This window comes from Bemisia tabaci, chromosome 1 (genome assembly GCF_918797505.1).
Source record: "Bemisia tabaci chromosome 1, PGI_BMITA_v3".
NCBI lineage: Eukaryota > Metazoa > Arthropoda > Insecta > Hemiptera > Aleyrodidae > Bemisia > Bemisia tabaci.
The window spans coordinates 75,295,702-75,319,855 of record NC_092793.1 but is presented as its reverse complement, the minus strand read 5'-3'; the positions used below and the strand labels follow the sequence as shown (position 1 = coordinate 75,319,855).

At 41.8% G+C, this 24,154-nt stretch overlaps 1 protein-coding gene across 2 annotated transcripts in view; it reads left to right on the top strand.

Moving 5' to 3' along the window:
* The window catches only part of svp (COUP transcription factor 2), a 189,738-nt gene that overhangs the window by 116,534 nt on the left and 49,050 nt on the right, over positions 1 to 24,154 (top strand). Inside the window, exon 5 of one of the 2 annotated variants that reach the window (XM_072306179.1) lies at positions 17,740 to 17,876. The exons of the other annotated variant lie outside the window; for it this stretch is intronic. Coding sequence (XP_072162280.1) covers positions 17,740 to 17,831 — 92 coding nt within the window. The 3' untranslated portion in view covers positions 17,832 to 17,876. Of the gene's footprint in view, positions 1 to 17,739; positions 17,877 to 24,154 lie in introns of those variants that run through there. 2 annotated transcript variants of the gene reach the window in all.

Here is a 24,154-nt window from a genome sequence, read left to right as displayed (position 1 = left end):
AATTGACGATCTTCGATGTATAGATCAATTCCGATACATCGTAGACTTTGAGGGTTTTTGAGGCATTTTTCTGATTTTTTTTCCCCTCAGGAAAATTGACATCCTCGCAGAAGAAATTTGACGGCGTTAAGCTGAATTGACGGATTTATTGATTGGTGAAGACAATGCCACGCTACTGTCGTATAATTTCGTGTGATTTTTGTCAATGATTAGTCACTGCACAGCAAAAAATCATCAGAAACCATGACAGCCGCGAGTAAAAAGCTTTCATTGAGCCTTAATGGCGTGAGTAGTTATAGTAACTGTGACCAAACATGGGTGACATATTAAGATCGCGTGACGCGGTGAACTCATCCCTTCCATAAAATATCATACGCGAGGATACAAAGCTCATGACTTTCAAACTCTCGAGGCAATTACTTGTCTGTCATATCCTGCTCGGATACTTTAACCCACCAACCCACGCATGCTTTCATTTATTTACGATTTTATCGTTCAAATTATCCTGTTAGACCTGCAGGGAAAACTTTATTAGCCAAAATTAATCGAAATGCTGCGAGGTTGGATGGTTTCAATGGGATCACTATTATGAGGTCGTCTCAGAATGATCTTATCAATGGTCGCAAATCACATATCCATGGTGAAACTCCCAAATCTCGGCTTGTGACGTTCTAGACTTTCTGTCATACTTTATTTTTGAAATGGATGAATTACTCAACGGCAGTTCTTTAAAACATTCTTGATTTTTTATCTTTGTGCAAAAGGAAGTTCCGTAAAAACTTTAAGGAATAATGTTGATTTGTTCTCCTTCAAAAAAAAAAGGAGCGGAGATTTTGAAACATGGCAAACAAGATACGTGGTTTGGGATATTCATCGTCAATATGTCAGTTACGGATCTTCAAAATTTCCGATCCTCAATTTTTCCTGGAAGGAGTATAACCAAAATTTTTGTATTATACAGGTTTGAAGGATATTATTGAGGAGTGAAGAAGAGCGTGCATAATTTTTGGACAAATGAGTCAACATTCCAAAAATTAAAGTATAGCAAGAAATCTGCAATGTCGCTAAGCAAAGCACGTGTCTTCGTAGCTTCACCATGAATATGGTTTTAATTTATGATGCCGCGAGTCTCATCCTTGCTTCTAAGCCACTCGAAAAATATTCGAATCTAAATTTTCCTATTTTTTCCTTACGAATTCAAATGTCAAATTATCTCATTAACTGCGACCACAGAATGGGCTCATTACATTTAAAATTCAAGGAGCTCATGAGTGTAGATTTTTTTTCTCTCTCCTCCTTTTGATTAGTGAGTTTTCAAGTTGTATTGATGGAACAAAAAAAGGACTTCCACATGCAATGAAAATGAAGAGAAGGAAAAAAGTTGGAAAAGAGCGCGTGTATTTCCCCTTTTCATCTAATGCAAAATTAAAATCAGAAAAAAGTGATCGGAGGTGAATCAATTTGAGCTTCGGGTCTGCTTGTCACTACGTTTCAATTTTTTTTTTCATTTTTCCTAGTTAGCGGTTCAAAATGTCTACTCGGAGTCAAAATCGCAGATTTTTTCGGAAGTTTTCGTTCTTTTTTCCCAGGAGCTTGCTGGGAGTGTTCTAGAAAAACATCAAGTTTTCAGCTTTGGCTGCTAAAATGTAAACAAACGCGGCACCAACATTTTCATGTTTGATAATAACTAGGTCTATGAGTAGTTCAGTACTAATCATTTTTTCGTGGCTAAAATGTCAAGGCGAAGCAGAGGGCGTCCTTTCTCTCTTTTGTGACCTAGGTTTTTAGTTCAAACTTTTCGTTATGAAAGAAATATCAATGCCATTAACCCTACACGGGTACACTTGCGCAACATACTGCTATAAATTCTAAATGTAGAGTTGAAAACTACTATAGAACCTTTTTAAATTTGGTAGAACCTCTCGGGTTCATAACCGTATGCCTTCTCTTCCCCACCCCCACGTAAAATCTGTCGAGTACTCGAGTAATTGAGCAATTTACACCAAAGATTGAAGCATAATATTCGGACAATAAGCGTATAATTGCGCACGTTTGTTATTCACGTGATCAATAAGAAGTTGGCGAACATGTAAAATATAATGGGTGGCCAATCGCTAGTTTTGTAATCTGAAAACCTCAAATGTATGCGTGTAATTAATTTTAAAAGTGGTCTGCATAAGATAAACATACATATATCTTCACGGCTATACTATTCAACGTCTAAACTATTCAACGGCTATACTGGATTTCTGGTTATATGATCCCCAGGAATCCTATTATCACCAGTTCCAGATTTCAGTTGAAGTTAAGCACACATCTAGTTGCGTTTACCCTAGCCGCATGACAAGAAGTGTCAGAAATCTACCTATCTACCAGACGCATGCCTTAAACAGTTTCACCAATAGATTTCCCAAGGATCGCACCCACATAATCAGATTTTTAGTGACTACCGACAGTTTTTCCCGTGTTCCTTAGATTTTAGTAGAGAATTTTCTAATTGAGCCACATTTTGCAAATGTATGGATATAACGTATGCGTCATTAGTTTCCTTATTCAGATAGGTGTTTTTATGTATGAGACGGAAGTTGTAGTTCCTTATTGCAAAATGCAAACCAATTGTACCTCCTTCGCCGCAGTGACGTTCTACCTTTCTCGTCCCACGAAAACATGATCTGAAAGCCGTTTTTTCTCCTTTTAGGTAGACGCAAAGCCTTGCCTAAATACTAACCACAAAACGTGGAGCTATTACGCAACTTACGTAGGTAGTAACAATTCATTTAATTACGGAATCGTATGCCAGTGAGTCGGTGACGCAGTGCCGGGCGCACTTCTAAACCACGTCATTCTGTGACGTTCGCGCCGATTTCCAGTCTTAAATTTCACTCAAATCAGTGCGCATTTCGATCACAACCCACGAGGACTATTCACTTCCATTGAGCATTTTTTCCTGGATAAGGAAAGTTTTTATTAAATACTCTTCCCCTTTCCTGTAAAAAAACATACATGACTCGTTTTTATACCGACTTTAGTATTGGATTATTTACTGTATTTCAGCTACTTAGCTGAAAAGCTATTAATAAAATACTTTTTTACTGATTGTGAACTCATACGTAAGCAATGTATAGTTTTAGAAAACGAAGAGTACTTTTTCTATGATCTTATTGAGGTACATGAGCAATAACCATGGTAAGTTCAACAATCTATAATTGGACCAAATTCATCAGAAAGGGTCCAACCCACATTTTCGAAAAAATTGAGTTAAGAATGTTTTTGAGGTCTACTAGTAGTTGACTTTCTCCTGCCAAAATCTGAAAGTCGAAAAACAGAAATTAGTTTGTGAAAAGAGGGGTTAAAGTTTATTTTCTACATTGAGCCTTATGCAGGAATAAAACTTCAAACCTCTCAGTTTCAACTTTAAGTGGGTTGGTTCTTTTCTGTTAAATTCGGTCCAATTATTGTATAATCTACCACATTAATAAGAATAGTCTTCTAGTTATAGGCCTAGGGTCTCAAATGAGCCGTTATAGAGAACATTTCTCCCCCGCTAAAATTCGGGCCCCACAAGTAATCCAGATCTCTGAATTCCATTCACATGCAAATCAGGCACAGGCCAAGAGGTAAGGGTGCCCCCCGGGACATGTTTTGCACTTTTTCCTCCTTCCAGCGATGGAGACAAAGAAAAAAAGGGAAGAGAAAAAAAGAAACATGCAAATCAGGCTGATATGGAAACTGCACTTTTTATGGCATTTTTTCCTTGACACGTTCCGTTTCCCATCGTCAGTGGCTCAGATGTTCGAGGAAAACCTATCATCTCGTGTTGATTTTCTGAAGAATACGGTCGATCCGCGAAAAATCTGCCACGGAAATGAGTCAAATAAGAAAAAAACCGGGTCGCAAAATAACATGGAGTGTGCGTTTTCGCGAAATTGATGAATTCCGCGAGGAACAATACTGACGCAAATTTACTTCATTCGTTATCTGCGAGTCCCCCAAAGCTCTCAGGCACGTCATCCCAGGACACTCCACCTTTGTTCTCTTGATGGGGGGGATTCCAAAGCTCAATGCGTGCAGCGAAATCAATCTCTACTCTTTACAGATGATGCTGGCATCGCCGGTTATGGAGGAGTAATTGTGGACGCTTGTTTCCATCTCCCGTAAATTTTTTTAGGATTTTTTCGGCAGCGGCTCAAAAGGAATTTTCCACCCAATGAAGTCACTTTGCCGTTGGCCATCAAAGACTAAGTTTGCCTCTTCCAGCATCAATGTCGGATTTTTTTTGCGTCATGCGTCGTCAGTTTTCTAAAGCTGGAGGTATATGGAAGAATGGGGTACTAAGAGACGCACGAATTGAATTTAAGAATACCTTTAATGAATCTGACAGGGTTGTTTTTTTCAACTAAGGTCCTTCTCTACAAATTCTTTTTTTTTTCAACTTTTACTTTAAAATTTCACTCTCTCAAAAAGTAGTCAACAATGATGCACAGTATACGAGGAGCTCATGGGAGGTACCTAGTGAGTAATGAATCCACGAATGCATTGAAATAGATTTAATGAGGAGCAGAATATGACCACTCTCCCACTTTTTCAACAGCAAAAACAGACGTTTTATTGCATTGAATTTGATTAAGCCAAAATTTTCCCTGTTTTTTGGAGAAGGAGGGAGGCGGGGGGGGGGATATTTTTTCATGTTCTCGATTAATTCATCGAAAAAGCTTGTTATAACCGTCTTTTTTCATTAAAAATCTCCTTTAATCACACGTTAGACTAAAAACGAAAAGAGAGGTAGGGGGTCGTTGAATGATATGGACATTTCCAATTAATTTTGGTAGTACCCCAATCAATTAGGCCACTAACCTAAATGTTGCGGTACTGCTAAAATAAATTTAAAATGCCCGTAACATCCGAAAAATTGGATCAGCGCCACAATTGGACGTTTTTCTGCTAAACGGAACTATGTGAATTAAGACATGAGCCCTGAGACCCACAAGAATATATGCTCACGTCATAATGCACATAGTTCCATTCGGCAAAAATACGTCCAATTTTAGGGGACAACCCATGGCACTTTTTTCCGTGAGCAGTACTCTCAAAGGAGCGAAGCTATCCTACTCTGAACACAGCCCTCGCTATTGAAACGATAAGATGGTAAAATTAGTCGTGACAAATGACAGGGAACGAGTATGGTTGCATATTACCGCGGACGGTAGAAAAGGCCGAGGAAAATAAATTAAAGAGGAGTTATGGAGCCGCAACGGCCGGCCCGGGAACAATGGGTCAAAATCGATGGATGTGGGATCCAGCGCACCTCCTTGGCGCGGGCCGGACGGGCCTCAATCCTATACACACGGCCGAGACGGGGGAGGACCGGACCGGACTGGGGACCGGGGCGCTTATGATAGATTCGAGGACCATCCGCGGAAACCGTCCTTCATAAAATATGAGAAGGAGGATTTTATATTAAACGCCAGCCGAGCCTGCGAGTTAAAGCTGCGGATCGCTCTTTCTCGGGTCTAACGGCGTTGCCACCCGAGTCAGATTGGAATGTCACCGAGCTAACACGCTTCATGGGAGTCTCGCTCCAGCGGGCTGATTATTGCAATTGATAGACAAAGCTATAGGTAGAGAAAACCAAGGGAAACGGAGGGATCGTATTGGTGGAGGCAGCGGGCTAATTATTGAAATTGATAGACTAAGCTGTAGACAGAGAAAACCAAGGGGAATGGAGGGATTGTATTGGTGGAGGCAGCGGGCTAATTATTAAAATTGATAGACAAAGCTGTAGACAGAGAAAACCAAGGGGAACGGAGGATTGTGTTGGTGGAAGCAGCGGGCTGATTGTTGAAATTTACAGACAAAGCAGACAAATGAATATGAAGGCATCCTATGGTGGAAGCAGGTGGTTGAAATGGAAAGTAGAAGTATGTTATAGACTAACTAACGGCAACCCACGAGAGACCATTAGATAGTCAATCATTATCTCCCTTAGTCTATAATAACGACACATTTCAATCAATAGGACCGCTGGATACTCCAGTCCTTACGTCTTCTTTTTCTATTGTTTATCTATTAATTTCAACAATCAGCTCCTTGGTGCCTCCTTTGTCTATAGCTTCGTCTATCAATTTCATTAATCAGCCTGCAGATCGAAGTAATGCTAACGTCGCCTCTCCACGACGTAGGGTGAATATATTATACATTTTCAGAAGATCCCGTGCTCTGCACAACTCGCGAATATCATTCCGGTTTTTTGGGGGGCCAAATAGGCTCCGGTATGATTTTCACTCTGAGATCCGTATAATAGTGTGGATCTCAAATGGAAACCGGGTGCTCAAGAATCACCGCAAGTTTCCTCCAGGATAATCTCAATAACATACTTTCAAAATTTCCTCATCAAATCCCTCATTTCCAAACGACTCAATCTCCAAATTTTATTTCTTCTCGTCTTCCTTGCAATTTTGTGTACTTCTCTTGATCTCTGCTCTAGGTGTTAATGTCCCAGCTTTGTTAGAAACACATATAAATAAATGTATAAAGCAACGGCAACGCCACAAATTGCCCTTGGAGTACATCTCCGATCGCCGGGATAACGTGGCAACCGTGTCTCCGGCCTAAAGTCATCTTGACATTGTAAGGATATGGTAATGAGTAAGTCGGCAGTAAATCACAGGGACCTATTGCAAACCCGTAAATCACCTAAGGGGGTGTTTTCGGGCGGGGGTCTTGCCGAATGACAGGTCCGCTCGTCACAATGATAGCCAATCAATAGCCGCCACGTCACCCGGATCATGGCATCGGGCCGCGATCAGCGTGCCTCGACCTCGCCCCCGCCCCCTCCTGGACCCAGGAGGAGGGAGGTATGTACATCGTTCTCGGGTCGGATAATCGCTCTGGCCTCCGAAGGTCGCCCCCGTGCGGAATCCACTCCGGGTATTTACGTTTTATGACCTTGAATATGCCAAATATTAGCCTTTGACCAACCACTTTCCATTTGAAGTTATCGCTGAGGTAACCGCACATGTGTCCATCTTAGGGGCAGTAAAAAGAATGCATAGTTAATTTTAAGCTCCAGTACCACGTAAGCTTCTATACGGAGAAGTGGAATTGAGCTTGCCTTTCGGGGTCTTACAGAGGTTAAAGGGGCGGGGAGTTCACCCCAGTCATACGAAAGTCGCCTAGTCTTTAAAACTAAAATTATGCATGCTTCACGGAGAAAAAAACCTCGTGCGTGGGACCCGAAGTTTAGGTCATATGGATCTCTGAAGTTTTCAGATTGAGCATCTGAACACTTTAGGTCTAGCTGTCGAGGTTCGGATCACACATCTGAAGCCCTTCAGATGTGAGAACCGCAGTTTTTCGGATGTGAGAACCGAAGTTTTTCAGATGTGAAAACCGAAGTACTTCAGATGTAGGAACTGAAGTTTCAGATGTGTGATCCAATTCTCAGCAGCTGGACCTTAAGTGTTCGGATGCTCAATCCGAAAACTTCAGAGATCCGTATGACCTAAACTTTGGGTCCCACGCACGAAGTTTTTTCTCCGTGTTCAATAGGAGAATTTTTAGACTGATGCAAACATCTTCTTTTTTTTTATAAAAAAAAAGGGTCTATAATATTATGATAGGCTGACTCTTCGATGACAAAGAGGTGGTAGAATACGCAGAGGGATGATCCAAGTCCAACTATCTTGTCTGTCTAGCCAATTTTGTGTGTCCGCCCATTAACTCGAATCAATGATTAATACTATGTCGTTGATTTTGGTTGCATTGTTAGTGTAGGGTGTGTAACATAACCTGACAGACGCAGGTAAAGGCCGTGTGCTGCTGCGCGAATTAATCGTGACGCGCATTCAAGGGAGGCCGCAGCACCGCATCGGTGGGAGAAGGATGCAGCGTTGATTTCTGGTCGTGAGAAGTGGACGGGTGGCAGCGCAGTGTTGTGCTATAAACAGGAATAATACTTGTTTTATAGATTCGCTTTGTCGTGGCAAGATTTCGCCCCTACGAGAGCAACTAGTTGTCATTTCAGTCTTTAATGTCACTCAATCGCTTCACTTTCTGTGGATGAGTCTTCAATAGCTCACTCTATGACGTTTTCCACCGGACAACTTTCGCTGACGGCTAAACATGAACTCCCCAATTTAACTCCACTGTGGCGTTTTTCCATGTGTATGGAATAGAGAAGAGTCTTCTTGGAAGGCATGGGTCATTTGAGCAACTCATCGAATCGAGCTTTGATCATTGAATCGTGTCTAGAGCAAAAAATTATAAGATGTCACCAACTTTTTATGACCAATATCAATAGGTAAATCACCTTTTTTTGATTTCAATACATGCATGCATAAAAGCCGCTTTCACGGTGCTCTCTGGTGCTCCTAGACACCTAGCCGCTAAAGTCCCGTATCCTCCCGAAGTCCTTCAGGAAGTTGGCACTCCCTCGTTACCTCTAACATCCCCTGTCACCACCCTTTACTGGGCGTTCCATTCGTTTTTTCTCAGGCTGCTAAACACAACCAGGCATCTTCTTCGGCAGCCTTCTTCCGTCATCCTGTTGAAATGATCATCATACCAGACAAGCGGTTTGGTCATGACGTCGAATAAGATGTCATTTTCGACTCCCATATGATCTGAAGCACTGTATCATTACGGATCCGACCTCATCTACAAATTCAATAAATATACGTTTAAAAAAAACTTGCCAATAAACAATCATGTGCTTTTACTATCTAGCGGAGTTGGATGTTGATGTGCAACTAAAACCTAAGTACTTTATTCAAATGGATGAACTTACCTAAAGGCCTATCAGAGCCTTAATTTATCCGGAGTTAAGAATGCTTAAGTTGGCAACGGTGAAATCCACCTCCACCCGAGGAATGTTGCAGAGCCGCTAATGGCCACAGGGCACTGGCTAGCGGTGGGCCGTCGCGTCGCCCGCCGAAGCCCACGGGCCCTCTTCCTCAGTGCTGCCAACAATGACTAAGTTTTCCTCAGATTTTCCAAACGTACGATGGGCTTTTTAAACCACCCGCAAAACTCGAGGCTATTACGATTCAATGGATCAGTCCGGAGTAAAATTTCTCCAGGAACATATTGGTAACGCTGATTTTACCTAAGATCAATCCCAAGCCAAAGCCACGGAGCTCTTGCATGTCACGGACGGGTATTTGTGCTTTGAGTGAAATTTTGCGAGAAGTACAATGATGCCACTGGTTTTTTCTAAAAGTAACTCCCAAGGAGGATTTCTACCATGGCAGATTCCTGTGGAGAGTCGTCGCAGAGCGCCCTAGCGCGCCGTAAAAGCGGCTCATACATACACAACTCCCAAGTCATAAAAACTCCTCCAATCTGTGATCTGAATTGAAGGAATCCACGGCCTTTTTGGGGAGTCCAGCACTATATCCCGTCCAACTCTCCATGCACCTTCGGGGAGCGAATATCCTTGAAGGGTCGCCAATTTGTGTGGGGAATCCAATAAGGGTCAAAATGGTAAATTCATAACCTGGAGCTACGGCGATCCTGACTCGGGGGGGGGGGGGGGGGGAGTACCAAGGATTCTCTCAAGTACGGTTTCAAAAGACTCATTGAGCTTTTTGTGAGTTCAGGATTTCGCTCTAGAGATAATGGAAAAAAATTAAGGGTGAAGTCCCAATTTTCTGGTGGGCCAAGTAATACTATTTCAAATTCTAGGGGAGGCCAGCGGACTGATTTTCGAAATTGATGGACAAAGCCATAGACAAAGAAGACATAGGGAGTATGAAGCGATCCTAATGGTTGAAATGGGTGGTTCCCATAGACGAAGGGAGAAAACGATACACCAACTGTCGGGTCTCTGGTGGGTTGCCGTTAGTTAGTCTACCTACCTCCTTTGTCCATTGCAACCACCCGCTTCCACCAATAGGATCTCTCCATATCTCTTTTGTCTTTTTTGCCTATAGCTTTGCCTATCAATTTCAATAATCGGCCCGCAGGCCCCCGTGGCACTTAAGGGCTTCGCCTAAACCCTGATTGAGGAAAAAATCAGCGACCTTGACAGGCTGTCCGTATGATTTTGAGACGGTAGGCTCATCTGTATGCAGCCGTTAGGCGATCGGGAAAGTGACGGCAACCGGGGACGACGGGGACGGTATCCAACGGGCTTTCACCGGACCGAGCGTCGCGGTGCACGCCCCCCCCCCCCCCCCCCGCGGACGCCGCGACGCCGGGTCGGAGGTCGCGTCAAATCTTCAGCTTTGCTCACTTACTAATCCGCGCTTATTAAAAACACGCGGTTCTTGCGCTTTTTGTGCCGGGCTTTGTCGTCGCTCGAACTTGAAATCCTGCGTCTCCGTCGCGACGCCGCGCCGGCGGCGCTTCCAACTTTCTCGCGTTTAAGCGCCGCCGCCTCATCGAGAAAAACGCACCTCCGTAAGCCGCCCAGGAATGCAAAGTCCCGGCGCGGACTTCCTCCTACATCGGAGAAGTCGCGCCAAATTGCCACCGGTTACTAGGCGTTTAAAAAAGCTTACCTGGGGGATCCCTGAAGTACCTGTCAGCTGAGATCGCGCGTGAAATTTTACTCTAAAATTCAGGTGAAATTTTAGAAATATGAATATTTAGAAATTTCACCGGAAAAAAAAACACATTGGATCTAGAGTCCAGAAAAACATCGACAAGAAAAAGTACTCGTGATTCAATCAGAATCTAGCTTAAATCAAGAACCAAGCCCCTTAATTTAAGCGGATTTCGTTTCGATTCAAGCAAAAATCCGATTGAATCAAAAGTATTTTTTCTTGTCAATGTTTTCAAGAGTCTGGACTCTAGATCCTATGTGTTTTTTTTTTTTCAGTGTTTAGAATTTTAGTGTTGCACCAAACAGCATATCTCTTTGAGGGAAAACTGTGCTCACATGAGCTTTTCCCCTCTGTTTCGAGATTTTCAGCTTTATGCTGAATTTTTAACGCACGTTGGCAAAAAACTCCAACATACTGAAATTTTAGGGTCCGAATCTGTTTACTTTACAAAACAGTTACTGTCAGGGATTAACATTAATCCACATGATTGATTGATGATCGAACGGGGTGATTGAGGATAGCTCCATTTGCTTGCGGGAATATCCTAACAAAAGTAGAAGAAAGAGGTTTCTGTAATTTTTCCCGTTAACTTACTTTGAAATTAAATTATAGTATTCCTGAAAAACTTTTGAAAAATGATTAGTTTTCCATAAAAAATAAAAAAAAAAAAAATAAAACTTTCATTTGGAAATTTTGCAGCATTTAAATACTCTTACGGCGTTATTCCTCGGGCCGCTTGCGTTCATGTTCTCTCGCAGGCTGGCTTACCATAGGTCGGTGTTATTACTTCCTTGATAAAATATTCTATTCTCTAAAGATCTGGCGATCTGATCTTGCGTGGAACGGACGACAACAGCATTTTAAACCCAGTAAAAGTCCGCGGTGAAAGTTAAGGCCGTAAAAAGATTGAACGAATCCTTTTAGTGCTTTACGCAACCACCTAAACTGCTCGTTAAGCGGTGTGATACCTTTCCAATTTTAACACCCTCACTTTTTTCCTCCTCGATAATAGATGTATTGTTTCAGGGCGTGCAGTCTCGCTCATGTTAATACTTGAGGCTGTATTGGCCAATTTTCCTTTTGAAATTGTACCATTGCAGGTGTAATTACGCGTTTGTGATGTAATTTAGGCATACGAATTGAAGGCTTACCATTTAACATCTCGCACTGAAAAAAAATTCTCGGCGTTTTTACCAAGGTCCGTTGGTACCTTTACCATCTCACTTTTTTTTACCAATTATTGGTAATTTTACCAAGACAGACTGGTAAGCTTACCTAAAAACCGGTATTTTTACTGTTTTTTTCCAGGTAAGAATACCACTTTTATTGGTAATCAATTCCCGGTAACTTTGCCATTTTATCTCGGTAATTCTACCACAGTCGATAAAAAATATTGGCGTTTTTACCAAGGTCCAGTAAAATTACCGAGAAAGTTCAATAATTTTACCGAGATTCTCGGTAAAATTACCAGTTCCATAAATGGTAATTTTACCAAGAAAAAACTGGGATCAAATAGAACCCTGAATTCTTGGTAATTTTACCCTTTCCTTAGTAAATACACCGAGATTTTTTTTTCAGTGTTCATTAGTGAGTTCCCGCGCTCGGGATAGTTTCGATCTCGATAACAACGGTCTAAGTTTGGATGTAATACACATCAATATTAACATTTGGTTTAAATATAATTTCTTGTTTATGTTTGTCAATGTCCTGTTATGTCAACTAACGCTCTGAAAAAAGAATAGGACACCAGAGGAAATTAGGCAATGGCAAAAGCCAGTGGCGTAGCGTGCTTTGCAATACATTGATTTATTTGCCATTTAAACCTACGAAAAAGGATCGATAAACAGGGAGCTTGCATCGAACAACTTAACTATCGATTCATTACCATAGCTTCAAATGGGGGTAATATCGATAAATCGATCGCTCACGTCTCGCTACTGGTAAATGCAGTTGAGTTAATTTTGGTGATATCTGTAAAATTGTCCTTCCAAGTACAATAATTTTCTACCAAGACAATTCATAGGTTACAAGTTTTGAGTCAGGTATCTCGTTACATTCGAACGAATACAATTTCGTGGGATCCTCACTTCTTCCAGTTATTTGAGCTAGTTTTAAATCGCAGAATTCGCTGATAACGATTTGCGAATGTATTTTGTTGCAAAATCACGTGATCAATTGCTCACCTAACCATCTAAGTTTCCAATTATAAAACAGAGATTGAATCAGAATACATAACCGATTTGGACAAAGTTAAACTTTGAGCTTTGATCGACCTCCACTCTACTGAGCCGATCGCACCTTTTCTGAGTCGAGAGAGATTTGACACGTCTCTCATTCTCTTGTTCATTGGATTATTCTTTCTCTGCAGAATGATGAGCAAGAAGTTTTCAGCTGCGATAATATGAAAGAGATGTTATTATTCAAAATACTTTGAAAATAAGGGGGAATTTAGATTACAGTTATCAGTGGAATAACATAGAAAAAATGGAGAGAGTTGATAACGAAATCGCCAGATGAGCCGTTGATGAGCTTTTGAAATGATTATTGAAGTCGGTGATGAATTTACGTCGTCTTTCTCGATAATAAATAAATTTATTTCATTTACTTTATTTTGTCAGCGTGCACTTTCTTCTCTTTCATTTTGGACCATTGTTATAATTTTTCTCATGTTATAACCTTTCGTAACTCATTTTTTTTAAATTCTTGTGATTTCCTTTTGCTAGACGCTATGTTGAATTGATAACTCATTTAATTTTTTATTGGTAATTAAATGTTCGTGAGCTGTTACATTTTTTGACTCTTTTAATTTTGATATCAACTCCTGGAAGGGTGCAATTCGACTTACTCGACGGTCATCCGTGTTGCGTAAAGCGTACTCGAAAAATGAAGGCGCGTGCACAGAGGTGACAGTAGTGTCCATGTCGGAAACCGCGCGAGCGCTAATTGGTGGGTTGAGAGCGGCGACCCAAGACGGGAGGGTGGAAGGTTTGGGCAGAGGGCAGCAGGGCAAGAGGGCACCCGCACGGCGAAATGTCAGACGAAAATGTCAGCGGTGATGTCACACTTTTCTTGGCTTTTTCGCCGGGTTTTTGGCACCCGATCAACTTCTTTTCATTCTTGCCACATTTTTCCGACTAACCTTTATCCGTCCCCTGCTCCTCCACTTGCGCCGGCGTTTCTTCGCCCAGTCATTTTGAGCCTCCCCCCCCCCTCCCTCATGATTGACTCGATCGATTACTTTTTCGCAAAAGGTAGATATCTTTCACCGAAAGATCCATAGAGTTTGCACATATTGAATTGTTAAGTTTCTACGTTTCGCACACGAGCGCGGTGTATTGGCACACACTGTACAATGTGAGTTTATTTTAACGCGTTTTTTTAAAAATTTTTTTTCATTAATAAAATTCAAAGTATTTATCGCTACATTACATTTACAAACTTAATTTCATCTTAACACTTGCAAAAAAGAGCCAACATCGATGTCGGTCAAATTAAGCATCGAAATCAAGCTTGTCGTGCGGCAAATAATTGCATAAAAATGTGCTTTTTCTGATATACGAAACTTGTGAACACGTTGAGAAAATGTCAACGTACTCAGAGAATTTTTCATGATTTGGAAACACATCCTTGCGATGTATCGTATTCATTCAACATAAATAAACTAAAAAGGTGAAAAAAATAAGAAATATAATACACAGTAATTTTTCAGAAGATATTTATTTTTTCAGAAAGTCATGAATGTTTTTCTTTGAAATTTTCAGACACTTTCGATCAAATTACGAACAAAACTCTCTCGAATATAAAAATATTCACACATTTTTCTGAAATTAGTGTTTTCTCGAAGGAAATTTGGCAGCGTCTGAAGGCTCATACGGCGTTCTTTCTTAGCACGGCAGCTCACCCCCTTACTAAATCCCATAAACGACGAGAAGCTACATTTTGGCTGATCAGTTGATTTTGGTCTCACCGTGCCTTGAGCGAGAATTGGCAGGTAAAAAGCGACGCCCATCCCGGAGTGGCGCGGCGCCTCTAAACTTCGAGGGGGGGGGGGGGGGGCCGAAATGCACTCGGCCTCACTTTGAACTTTCGCCCGAAGCGCCGCGACGCTCTGCCGCGCCGCGCCGCGCTTGATATAGATCACCGACTCGCGTTGTCGTGAATTTGTCGCGTTGAACGAGACAATGACTCCAGCCAAGTGATAGAAGCTCGTCGTTTCTTTCGGAAAACTTCGGGATGGGTCTGTTGTAAACTTTTGCCAGAGCGAAAGGAGTAGTGATTTCTTACCTAGAGTAGCTCAAAATTGCAAAAAACGCATCATAGAAGTCCAAAATTCACTCCTGAATTCACAATCTGCTGAAAACTGCGAATTTTTGAGCTGCGCGTTTCAAAATGTGTACCCCGAGACTTAATTAGATGAGTTGGATTACATTTTGCAATAAGGTACCACTATTTCTGGCCCATTTTAGAAACAACATGCATGACATTGGTTTCCCTATGCAGATATGTGCTTTTATGAAAGAACCAGAGATAGTGGTTCCTTATTGCAAAATGCAATCCAGTTATTCTCGTTTTTAGCTTTGAGTGGAATTGCGAGACCAAGGTGACTCACGTGTATCAAATTGCGTCTTTGCTGAGGGTAGCCCAAACCTCCAAAAAACGCACTTTTTACCCGCAGATTGTAGAGTTATGAGTGAATTTCAGACCAGCCCGATGCGCTCATCGCCAAGCCATTTCCTTTAAGGTGCGACATGCTTTCACACTTCAGCAAAATTGTGCAACACACTCATTCTAAATCTCTTCGACAGGATAAGAAGGATTCAGGTATCATCAGTGCCAACTTAAACTGCATCTTATCGCGTTAACAAGGAAGACATTGGGTTTTTCCTCGTACGTTGGCAACATTGAGGGTTCCAGACCCGGAGTCCGCGGGCTGCCCGGAGCAGGCGATTGGGTCAGCGACCCCCCGACCCGAAGAGGCTCATGTAGCTCCTACTAACCTCGCAGAAAACATCGAGTCAGCTTAATCTCGTGTGACCTACAACCTGTGCCTGCATCGTCTTCAAGGTCGCTTTTAAGCCCCGCCTTAACGAAATTCCCGCTTTTGAACCTCCCGCCAAACTGCACTGATGGCGATTCGATCGCATTCTATAAGTTCGCATCATTCAACCATGGGCTCATCTGCATCGCGATCGCACAGATAATACACTTCAGAGACCCCGCACTGCTATTCTCCATAGAGTTAATAGAGTGTTAATGTAAAAGGGAGAGCTGGGACCACTTTTAAGCATTTTCCAGGTCCCGAATTTCGAGACTCCTGTTCCATGCCGGGTCAATTTTTTGATACACAGTCGATTGCTTGCGATTTACGGGGACCCGGTCATCCAATGTAAACAAAGAGGATAGGAATCACGACGTATTCTACATCGCCATTTTGGATCGAAAATTTATGGAAAAAGTGACCGAAGATCGGCCCACGCCAGGCTCGGAACTCGTCGTCCAGGACATTGTCCCAGCTCTCCCATTCACATTGCCACTCTGTGTACTCTATGCTATTTTCTGATGTTGTATAAGTTGCCTATGGCTTATTTTCAAATGTTTAGAGTAAATTTCAGGCGCACGGATGTTTTTTCTACGGATGCTAGATTTTTCCCTAGCAGACCTGACGAGGGAACAGGTGGTCTCGTATGAGCATATATATAAATGGGCAATCTGCGCCCTTTCATTCGGTCCAATCCGGGAGCAGATCAGTGGCGTGGCGTGTTTCGCGATATGTCGATCGATCTGCCATTAAACATATGGAAAAGGATCGATAAACAGGGTGTTCGCAGCGAACACCTTGATAATCGATTCTTTACCATAGGTTTAAATGGCATAACAATCATTATATCGCAATTCACGCCACGCCGCTGGAGCAGATTCTCAATATCAAGAGTCACCCGTTGATATTATTCATATTTGGACGAATTTATGCTGAAAGGAACTATGTCTCACGCAATCCCTATGCACATAGTTCCTTTTAGCACTAATACGTCCATTTATCGCTCCGATTATCGCCGGACACCAGGTTCCTTGTAATCCCGGCTCTCAGCACCTATATCTTCTGAGGCGTGAGACGATGACGCCGCCCGCGGCTGTTTGCGCTCGGCATTCTTCTGAGCAAAAACAACGTATCGACGTTCTTCTGAGCAAAAACAACGTATCGACGTTCTTCTGAGCAAAAACAACGTATCGACGTTCTTCTGAGCAAAAACAACGTATCGACGTTCTTCTGAGCAAAAACAACGTATCGACGTACGTTTTCCATCACGCGGATGCGCGCTTTCCGCATGATCCGCAGCCGAGGGCTTCCGCCCAATCCTCGGCCTAGGATACACTTTGAGATGAACTCTGCTGTCCGGAAAAGTCATGCCTTCCAGAGCTTAAGTAAAAATGGAGTTACGACGCGTCTTCATCAAAACGCCGATGTTTGCCAGCTTAATGAAGCGACGCCTTGAGTGTAGGACTGAAGCGATTGCGTTTATTCCATTATGGGACGTATACACTATTAAAAATGAACCCGTTCAATGTGCTGCGACAAGAATTCTCGTTAAATCAACGTGAAATCTCTGTAAATCGACTGGAAATGATGGGAAAATACCGTTCTCAATGGGGAATTTTCTTTTATCTCAACCAGAAATTCCTGTCCCTTCGACATTTGATTTTTCTCTATGTAATACCGATCGGTCGTGGAAGAAACACGTGCATTATAAAGGTGCCATTTCTGAAGGAATGGTGGTAGTTTCTTAATAACTAGGGAACTCAAGTAATTTCGTCAAATATTTATATGCCATTTTATGAAGATTTTCGCTTTTTCTGAAACTTTTGCTTTTCAGAACGATATGCGTCGTCGACAATAACGTAATGGAGTTACGTCCTTGATGGTCAATTGTCAACAATATTCAAAGTGGTTACTATGAATCGAATGGAAATCCATCGTCAAGCAGTGGCGATTCCCATATAAGTTGACAATTCTGGTTTTTGTCTTTTGTTCTTTAAGATGTGTGTAAAATAATAAAATCCAACTCCTAGGAAATTACAAACTGACTGATATTTTCCTTCGAAAATAATCAAATGTATTTTGAATGACAATGATATATTCTTTTGATTCCAATGAAAGTTTTATAGAAATTAACTGGATGTTTTCTTTTTGTTACAGGTAAGATTCCAGTCAGTAACTGCATGAATACCATACAAAAGGACGCGCGGAATTCACCGTGCGTGAGTAGTATTTATTTAATTTTCATCTGAAAGATTCATTTTAATATGCTCGTCTTCGTCCCGGAGAATGGGCGCCAATAGACTTGAAGGTGTCTTTGAACGAACGTTGGTGTGCATGAGAAGGACAACTTTAAAAAACCTTAATTCTAAAAAATCTACGGATGTAACTAAAATCCGCCTAACTACAACAGAAATTGCCTAATTTCAATTCATTTATTATTTTTTCAATAAAAAACAAAGCAACACTCTAGCCTGAAATGTAAGTATTTTTAGAAGAATACGAAAGGAATCCACAAGAAGTTTCGAGGTGGCTTGTTGTTTGGGTGCTTGTTTAAAGAAATACAATGTGAGAGGAAATTGCGCAACTTGGAATGCAATTAGGCTGCTTCTACTTAAAGTCGTTCAACTGAGCTTCAAATGACGTTGTAAAAAAAATGCGGCACTCTCATTGGTCGACCAGTTCTCTGGATAAGGAAACAAAAAAGAAGCCACTTTCTTACAGTTACTGCACTCTCACTCTGTGAGCACTGAGGACAATCGGGCCGGGAGGGAGGAGTGCGGGCGTGCTTGTCATGAAGGGAGAGGGCGGGGGAGGGGGGGGGTGGGGGGGGGGTAAAATGCGCGTAAGGTGATGGGAATCGTCGGTAGAGCAGGGCGACGTGGCGTTTGCACAGTTAGCACCGATAAACAAGAGTCGTGTCGATATAGGTGAGCAGGTTAGCAGAACTCGTTGGCGTTGGGATGGGATGCTCACCCCGTTAAGGAAGAACCACTCAACTCCCATGGAAATAGTGAGTGGATGCGTGGTTTTTGTTTAGAGCTCCGCGGCTCCCAACGCGACAAGCGCTCGCTGCAACCGGTTGCTTCTAGCTCCTCTACGGCTCCTTCGCACATGTTGCCACATTCCACACGAGGCATTTAAACCGTGAGTGTTTGTAAGGCGCAGAGTAGATAACTATTCATACATAATTGTGCGGAATTGCCTACAGTGGTCTTTGAAGGCGAACCGTTCGTCTGTTTCAAGAGGGGTATTGTTATGGTTTAGTCTCATATCGATATCGATACTCGGAACCTCCAGCGACAAAGGTGTCGCTTCACATTGGTTTCAAGTTTAAGAAAGTCCAGAATAGCTTAAAAAGAAATAAAAAATACATCAACTGCTCCTCAAGCTACTCTATGACTCAGTTTTTGCTCATATTTTCAAGTCAGTGGTGATCCTGTGACATCCTTTCATGGCTGTGCATTTGTCCATGAAGTCTTGTGGATTCCTTTCTGTGAATCGAATCTCTCTCTCTAAAAATCTGATAATAGTTCGAGTGTCATACTGTCACAGGATACCACCATGTGATGCCATTTGACATTTCAATGTCAACCAATCAGCTGCAAAGATATATCTTGGAGCAATTATCACAGCGGTGGCAAAATACCTACCAAAACACATGCCTCTAAATATGTTCCATTTGTAGGTTTCAAAATGTTCGCTAGTTTTTAATTTTTGCACACAAATCCTCCTGCTGAGCAAAATATTTAGAATAAATCGTCAAACACCGGAAAAAACAAACAACATGTTGAGCAAAAACGACAACTAGGCCTTCTTCGGATACTGAATGTGACGGGAGGTTTGTAACGTCGCAAACCGAGATACGTGGTTTGATAATTTTACCTTCATAATCAAATTTGTCTCCATTTTCTTCAGTCTTGCAGCCGACGAATACGCGAAAGGGGGCATAGTCCATCACAGCGCCTGGATGCAACTATTCGCGCTCCATGGATGCGCGGGTTGCACGAACAAAACCTGAAGGCGTTCTGATTTTTCGTGCTCGCACCGAAATGGGCGCAATGCACATGTTGCGCTGCGCCGTCGCAACAAACGCTAATCAAACTGTGATTCTCCTAGCGCATTCAACTTTTAATCGAAATTCGACGAATTAAAATGAAAGTGTCGGGTGGAATAATTATCTCCGCGAGAAGAAATATAAAATCCCGGCGATCTTTTTCAGTGAGTTGACTCCTCTGGTACAAGAATCAATTACCTTTCGCTCAGATTTGAGCAGCAAGGAGAAATAGGAAAATGGGAGGACCACGATTTTTATTTCCATCTCGCACTGCCGAAAGAGCGAGCGGTCAACGGTCAGGAAAGCGATTAGCTGGCTCCCTGGATCCGCCCTTTATTGGTATATGATCCGAGGCGCCCACCAATAGGGCACAGGGCACGCGCGGGTATTAATGAAGAACAGCGGAATTTGACGGTCTGCCGCGCCGCGGCTCCGAAGGTCAAGTTGAAATATTCGACGAGATGAAACCCGCCCGATCGGGCAAATAAACAATTCAATTAAATAAAAGGGACAAGGAAATAGAAAGTTGATAGGGCGGCGTCTTCGGAGAGATTTATCGCGCCAATGAAAATGGGCAGGAATCGTAGAGTTGGACGTATTCGTGCTGAAAGGAACTATGTCTCGCGCGAACCCTATGCACATAGTCCCTTTTAGCATGGATACGTCCAGTTCGGAAATTAATGGAATGACCGCGAGCGCGGAAACGGCTGCCGAACTCGAACCGGTCGGGTCCCAACGGAACGTGCTGCAAAACGCATCGCGGGCCGTGGAACCGGTTGCCGCGGCCCCGGTCCCGACCGGGCGGGAGCGCTTCAAATTTCCGCCGCCCGATTCATCACTCAGCGACAAAAATTCTGACTAATAGGGTCCCGGCCCGGGAGGGAAACAAATTGCCGCATTCCCGCCGCAGCTCCATTGATCATGGACTATAGGAACTCGGCAACCGGACGGAATGCATCTTCTTCGTTGCCAAACGCTCTTCAAGCACGATCCGATTTTTTTCTCGCATTTTCCGCGTTTGCGTAGGTTAAATTTTCGATGCCGACGACTTTTATAAACGCGAAGTCCCAAGTTGGGTTCAATTGATTCGTACTTCAGTACATTGATTTTGAAAGTTTTCGAACTATTATCTATTTTATTTCTACATTTTTTGAGGTAAAAAATACTTCTTTTTTAAATTTTTATCCTTTTAATGGCACTTTTTCACCCTCCGGCATCCTCAACTGCCGTATATAACTCCATCAAAGACGATATTGATTCAGCTTATAGAAAGTTTAACGAGTTTTAACTGTGGAAGTAACCAATTTTGTCGTCTGATCAACTCTTGGCAAGTCACTGGCCATAATCCGCAAAAAAGGCCGATTTTAAGCCATTTTTGCCAAATTTGGCAACTTTCGAGCGACAACTTTTTTATGAAATGTTCACATTCGGATTCAGCGTCAAAAATTACATAGAAAAGCATGGAATTAATGCTACCCGGTGTTTTTGGATGCTAAAATTTATATCTGCCTGGACTCAACAAGCGTCGTCACTCCATAAAGCTGTTTAAAAAAATGGTCATATCTCGCGAACAAAAAATGTTCATGCGAGCTACAATATATCGATAGATGCGGCATTAAACGAACTATCGATGAGACAACTTTTTATTCAAATAAAAGTAAAGCCCTTTTGTGATAATTGCGGATTTGTAAAATTTGTCGAATTTAAAAATCGAAAAATTGGCAACAATGCATGTCAAAATTGATACGACATTAAAATCATTGACATATTCTTAAATAGCCCATTTTTTAAAAAAAATTTCGTCCAAACCGCGACTTCATAGCTCAATTTTAATGCTACTTACAGAATTTTCACGTTTTCAATTTGGCAACGCTGTAGCGCGCGGGAAAAATTTTGGGTGAACTTGCCAATGCCGGAAAAAGGCATGTCTTGTGATAAGGAACAACATATCCAACTCCGGGCAAAATCCATGAGGGGGGCCAAATCCCCGATTTTGAATAACCCTCTTTTCCTCAGATTCGGGAGAAAAGTTAAAGTACGAGGTCCGATTACAAGCCTCCTTTGCTGTGTTGCTCATGCAACCAACAAAAAGAAGACAAATGAAAACAAACTTTAATATGGTGATATAGCAAGGAAAAAGGAAGCGCGTTGACGACGGCGCAGAGATACAACTATTCGTACTTAATGGATGTCCGTGTTGCGTCTGCAAAATTGAAGGAGCTATGGAGCGAGGCGTAAACTCGCAATGCTGCCAATGAAATTTCCCTTAGATTCGGGAGAAAAGTCAAAGTAGGAGCTCCGATTGTATCTCCTCTTCATTTTGCTGTGTTGCTTACGCAGCCTTTGAAGCCACACCAAAAATAAAACAAACGAAAACAGACACAATATGATGATATAGCAACGAAAAAGGAAGCGCGTTGACGACGGCGCAGAGATACAACTATTCGTACTTAATGGATGTCCGTGTTGCGTCTGCAAAATTGAAGGCGCGATGGCGCTAGGTGTAATCACGCAACGATCCGCTCTATGTTGCCAATAAGGTGTCGTTTAACTTCGGAGGAAAAGTTTAAAAAATAGCCTCGAATACGCCTCCCCTGTATTCGGTTTCGTCGACACTCGATTTTTTTCCTCTTTCAATTTAATTTCTGAGCCTTTTTTTTACAATGTATTTGTACAGATTAACAGCCTATTTTTTAGTTCACATTTTTGGAGTATTAAAAAAATATGACAATACCCAAGAATTTCAGACACAATGAACAGTGAAATATGAGTGCGTATAGGTCTGCCGAACAAACCATTGCAAGACGGATTCTGACGTGAAACCCCAACATTCCAATTCTACTCCGAAATCTGGGTGCCAAGGGCTTTGATTTAGTAGATGGAGAAACTCCCAGAACGTTGACACGCCGCCACTAGATCGGGTCTAAAGTGAAGTCCACCGTCGAGTCCACTTTTTCCACGAGCAGAGAAGGGCGCGTGAGTCTGTAAAAAATATTAAAAAAATGAAGTGAAATAAAATGGGAAAAAATTAAAATTGTTACATTGACTCTAGGCAGCGCCTATCCGTTCTGTCGGGTTCAAGCTCATCGCTTCGTTTTGGGAACGAATTGTGTTATGCGGCCATTTTGACGGCTGATTAGTTGCGTGAATATGTGATGCGGTGTTGTCAGCGTGAGTTGAAGCGAGACCAATATTATGGTAAATCTGAAGAGCCTCCTTTCAAAATCTGATAATGAAAAATACACTGGTCATACCTGGAGAAAGCATTTTAAATAACTTTTCACCTTAATTTATCGTCCGCAGTTGAACAAATTATTTACGAAGATTTCTTAACATTTTTAAGTTGTATTTCATACTCGTTTGTCTAATTTTAAGATTGGTATAAGTTTATTTCCTAGGCTAAAAAAGGAACCATGTGCATAGTTTTTTTGTACAACATAGTTCCTTTTCGTACAAATAATTCCGACTGTGATTCTTAAAATCAAATGATAAAAATATGTTTCAAATATTTTTATTACAATTCAATTGAAACTCAAAGTCCAATGAATAAATAGTCTTTATAATTTTGAAATTATCTTAATTGCCATGATAAGTTTGAATATTGAAATAAATTTTTTAGAAACAACACATATTTTTAAGCGGAAATTTACGCTGATAAAGCTTTTTCCTGTGGTGTATATGCTGCGGTATAAGAATAGCTAACTACTCTGCGCCTTGTGAAAGACGCGCCTTGTTTGGAAGTGGAGTGATAATATTGGATTTGCCTTGTACGACCGACGTAGGAAAATGTGCACCACATGTCTTATCAAAATTTTCAATGCTCTCATCGTGCTAAACTGAACCTAGGAGAATCATTTCAGCCTAAAAACCTGTAATCAGACCTGTTCGTAACCTGTAGCATATTGAAAAAAGTGGTAAGGAAAAAGTTAAGATTACGTCATTTAAAATGTCTCTAGTCAACTTTGCCATTCTTAGTCTGAAGCCATACGCATGTTTCTTTTTTGTACTATTTATCATTTTCTGAGTATTAGAATCAATTTTAAAGTTCCAGACCCTCCTTCTATGCCATGCCTAGGTATAGACTAAATATTTTTGTAGAAGTTCGGCAACTTGGATAACGTGATGGTCTCCCTCTAACAACATTAGTGATGCCCAGGTAGGCCTGCAAGAAAGCAGCGTCTTAAAGCCTCGCTTCTGCTGTCGGTTTCATTCTCTTTTTTATGATGGGTTATTTTTTTATGCGTTTTCTTAAACAGGGAGCAAGAACAATTTCCGACTCTTGGCGATTCTGGTGACCTCGCGCTCTCCCGCCTAGCTCCATTTTATCATATTTTTCGGCCTCGCGATAATTCTCTCCTTACTTGAAAACGTGATGTCTTCCTTCATGCGCATCATTCTTTCATACGCTAATCGAATGCGTTATATTTATTGGTGTATTTTCCGAAGAAAATACACTATTTTATTTGTTTTGTTTTTCTGTAGTTTTTGGGGCAATTTTGGGGGCACTTCAGTCCATTC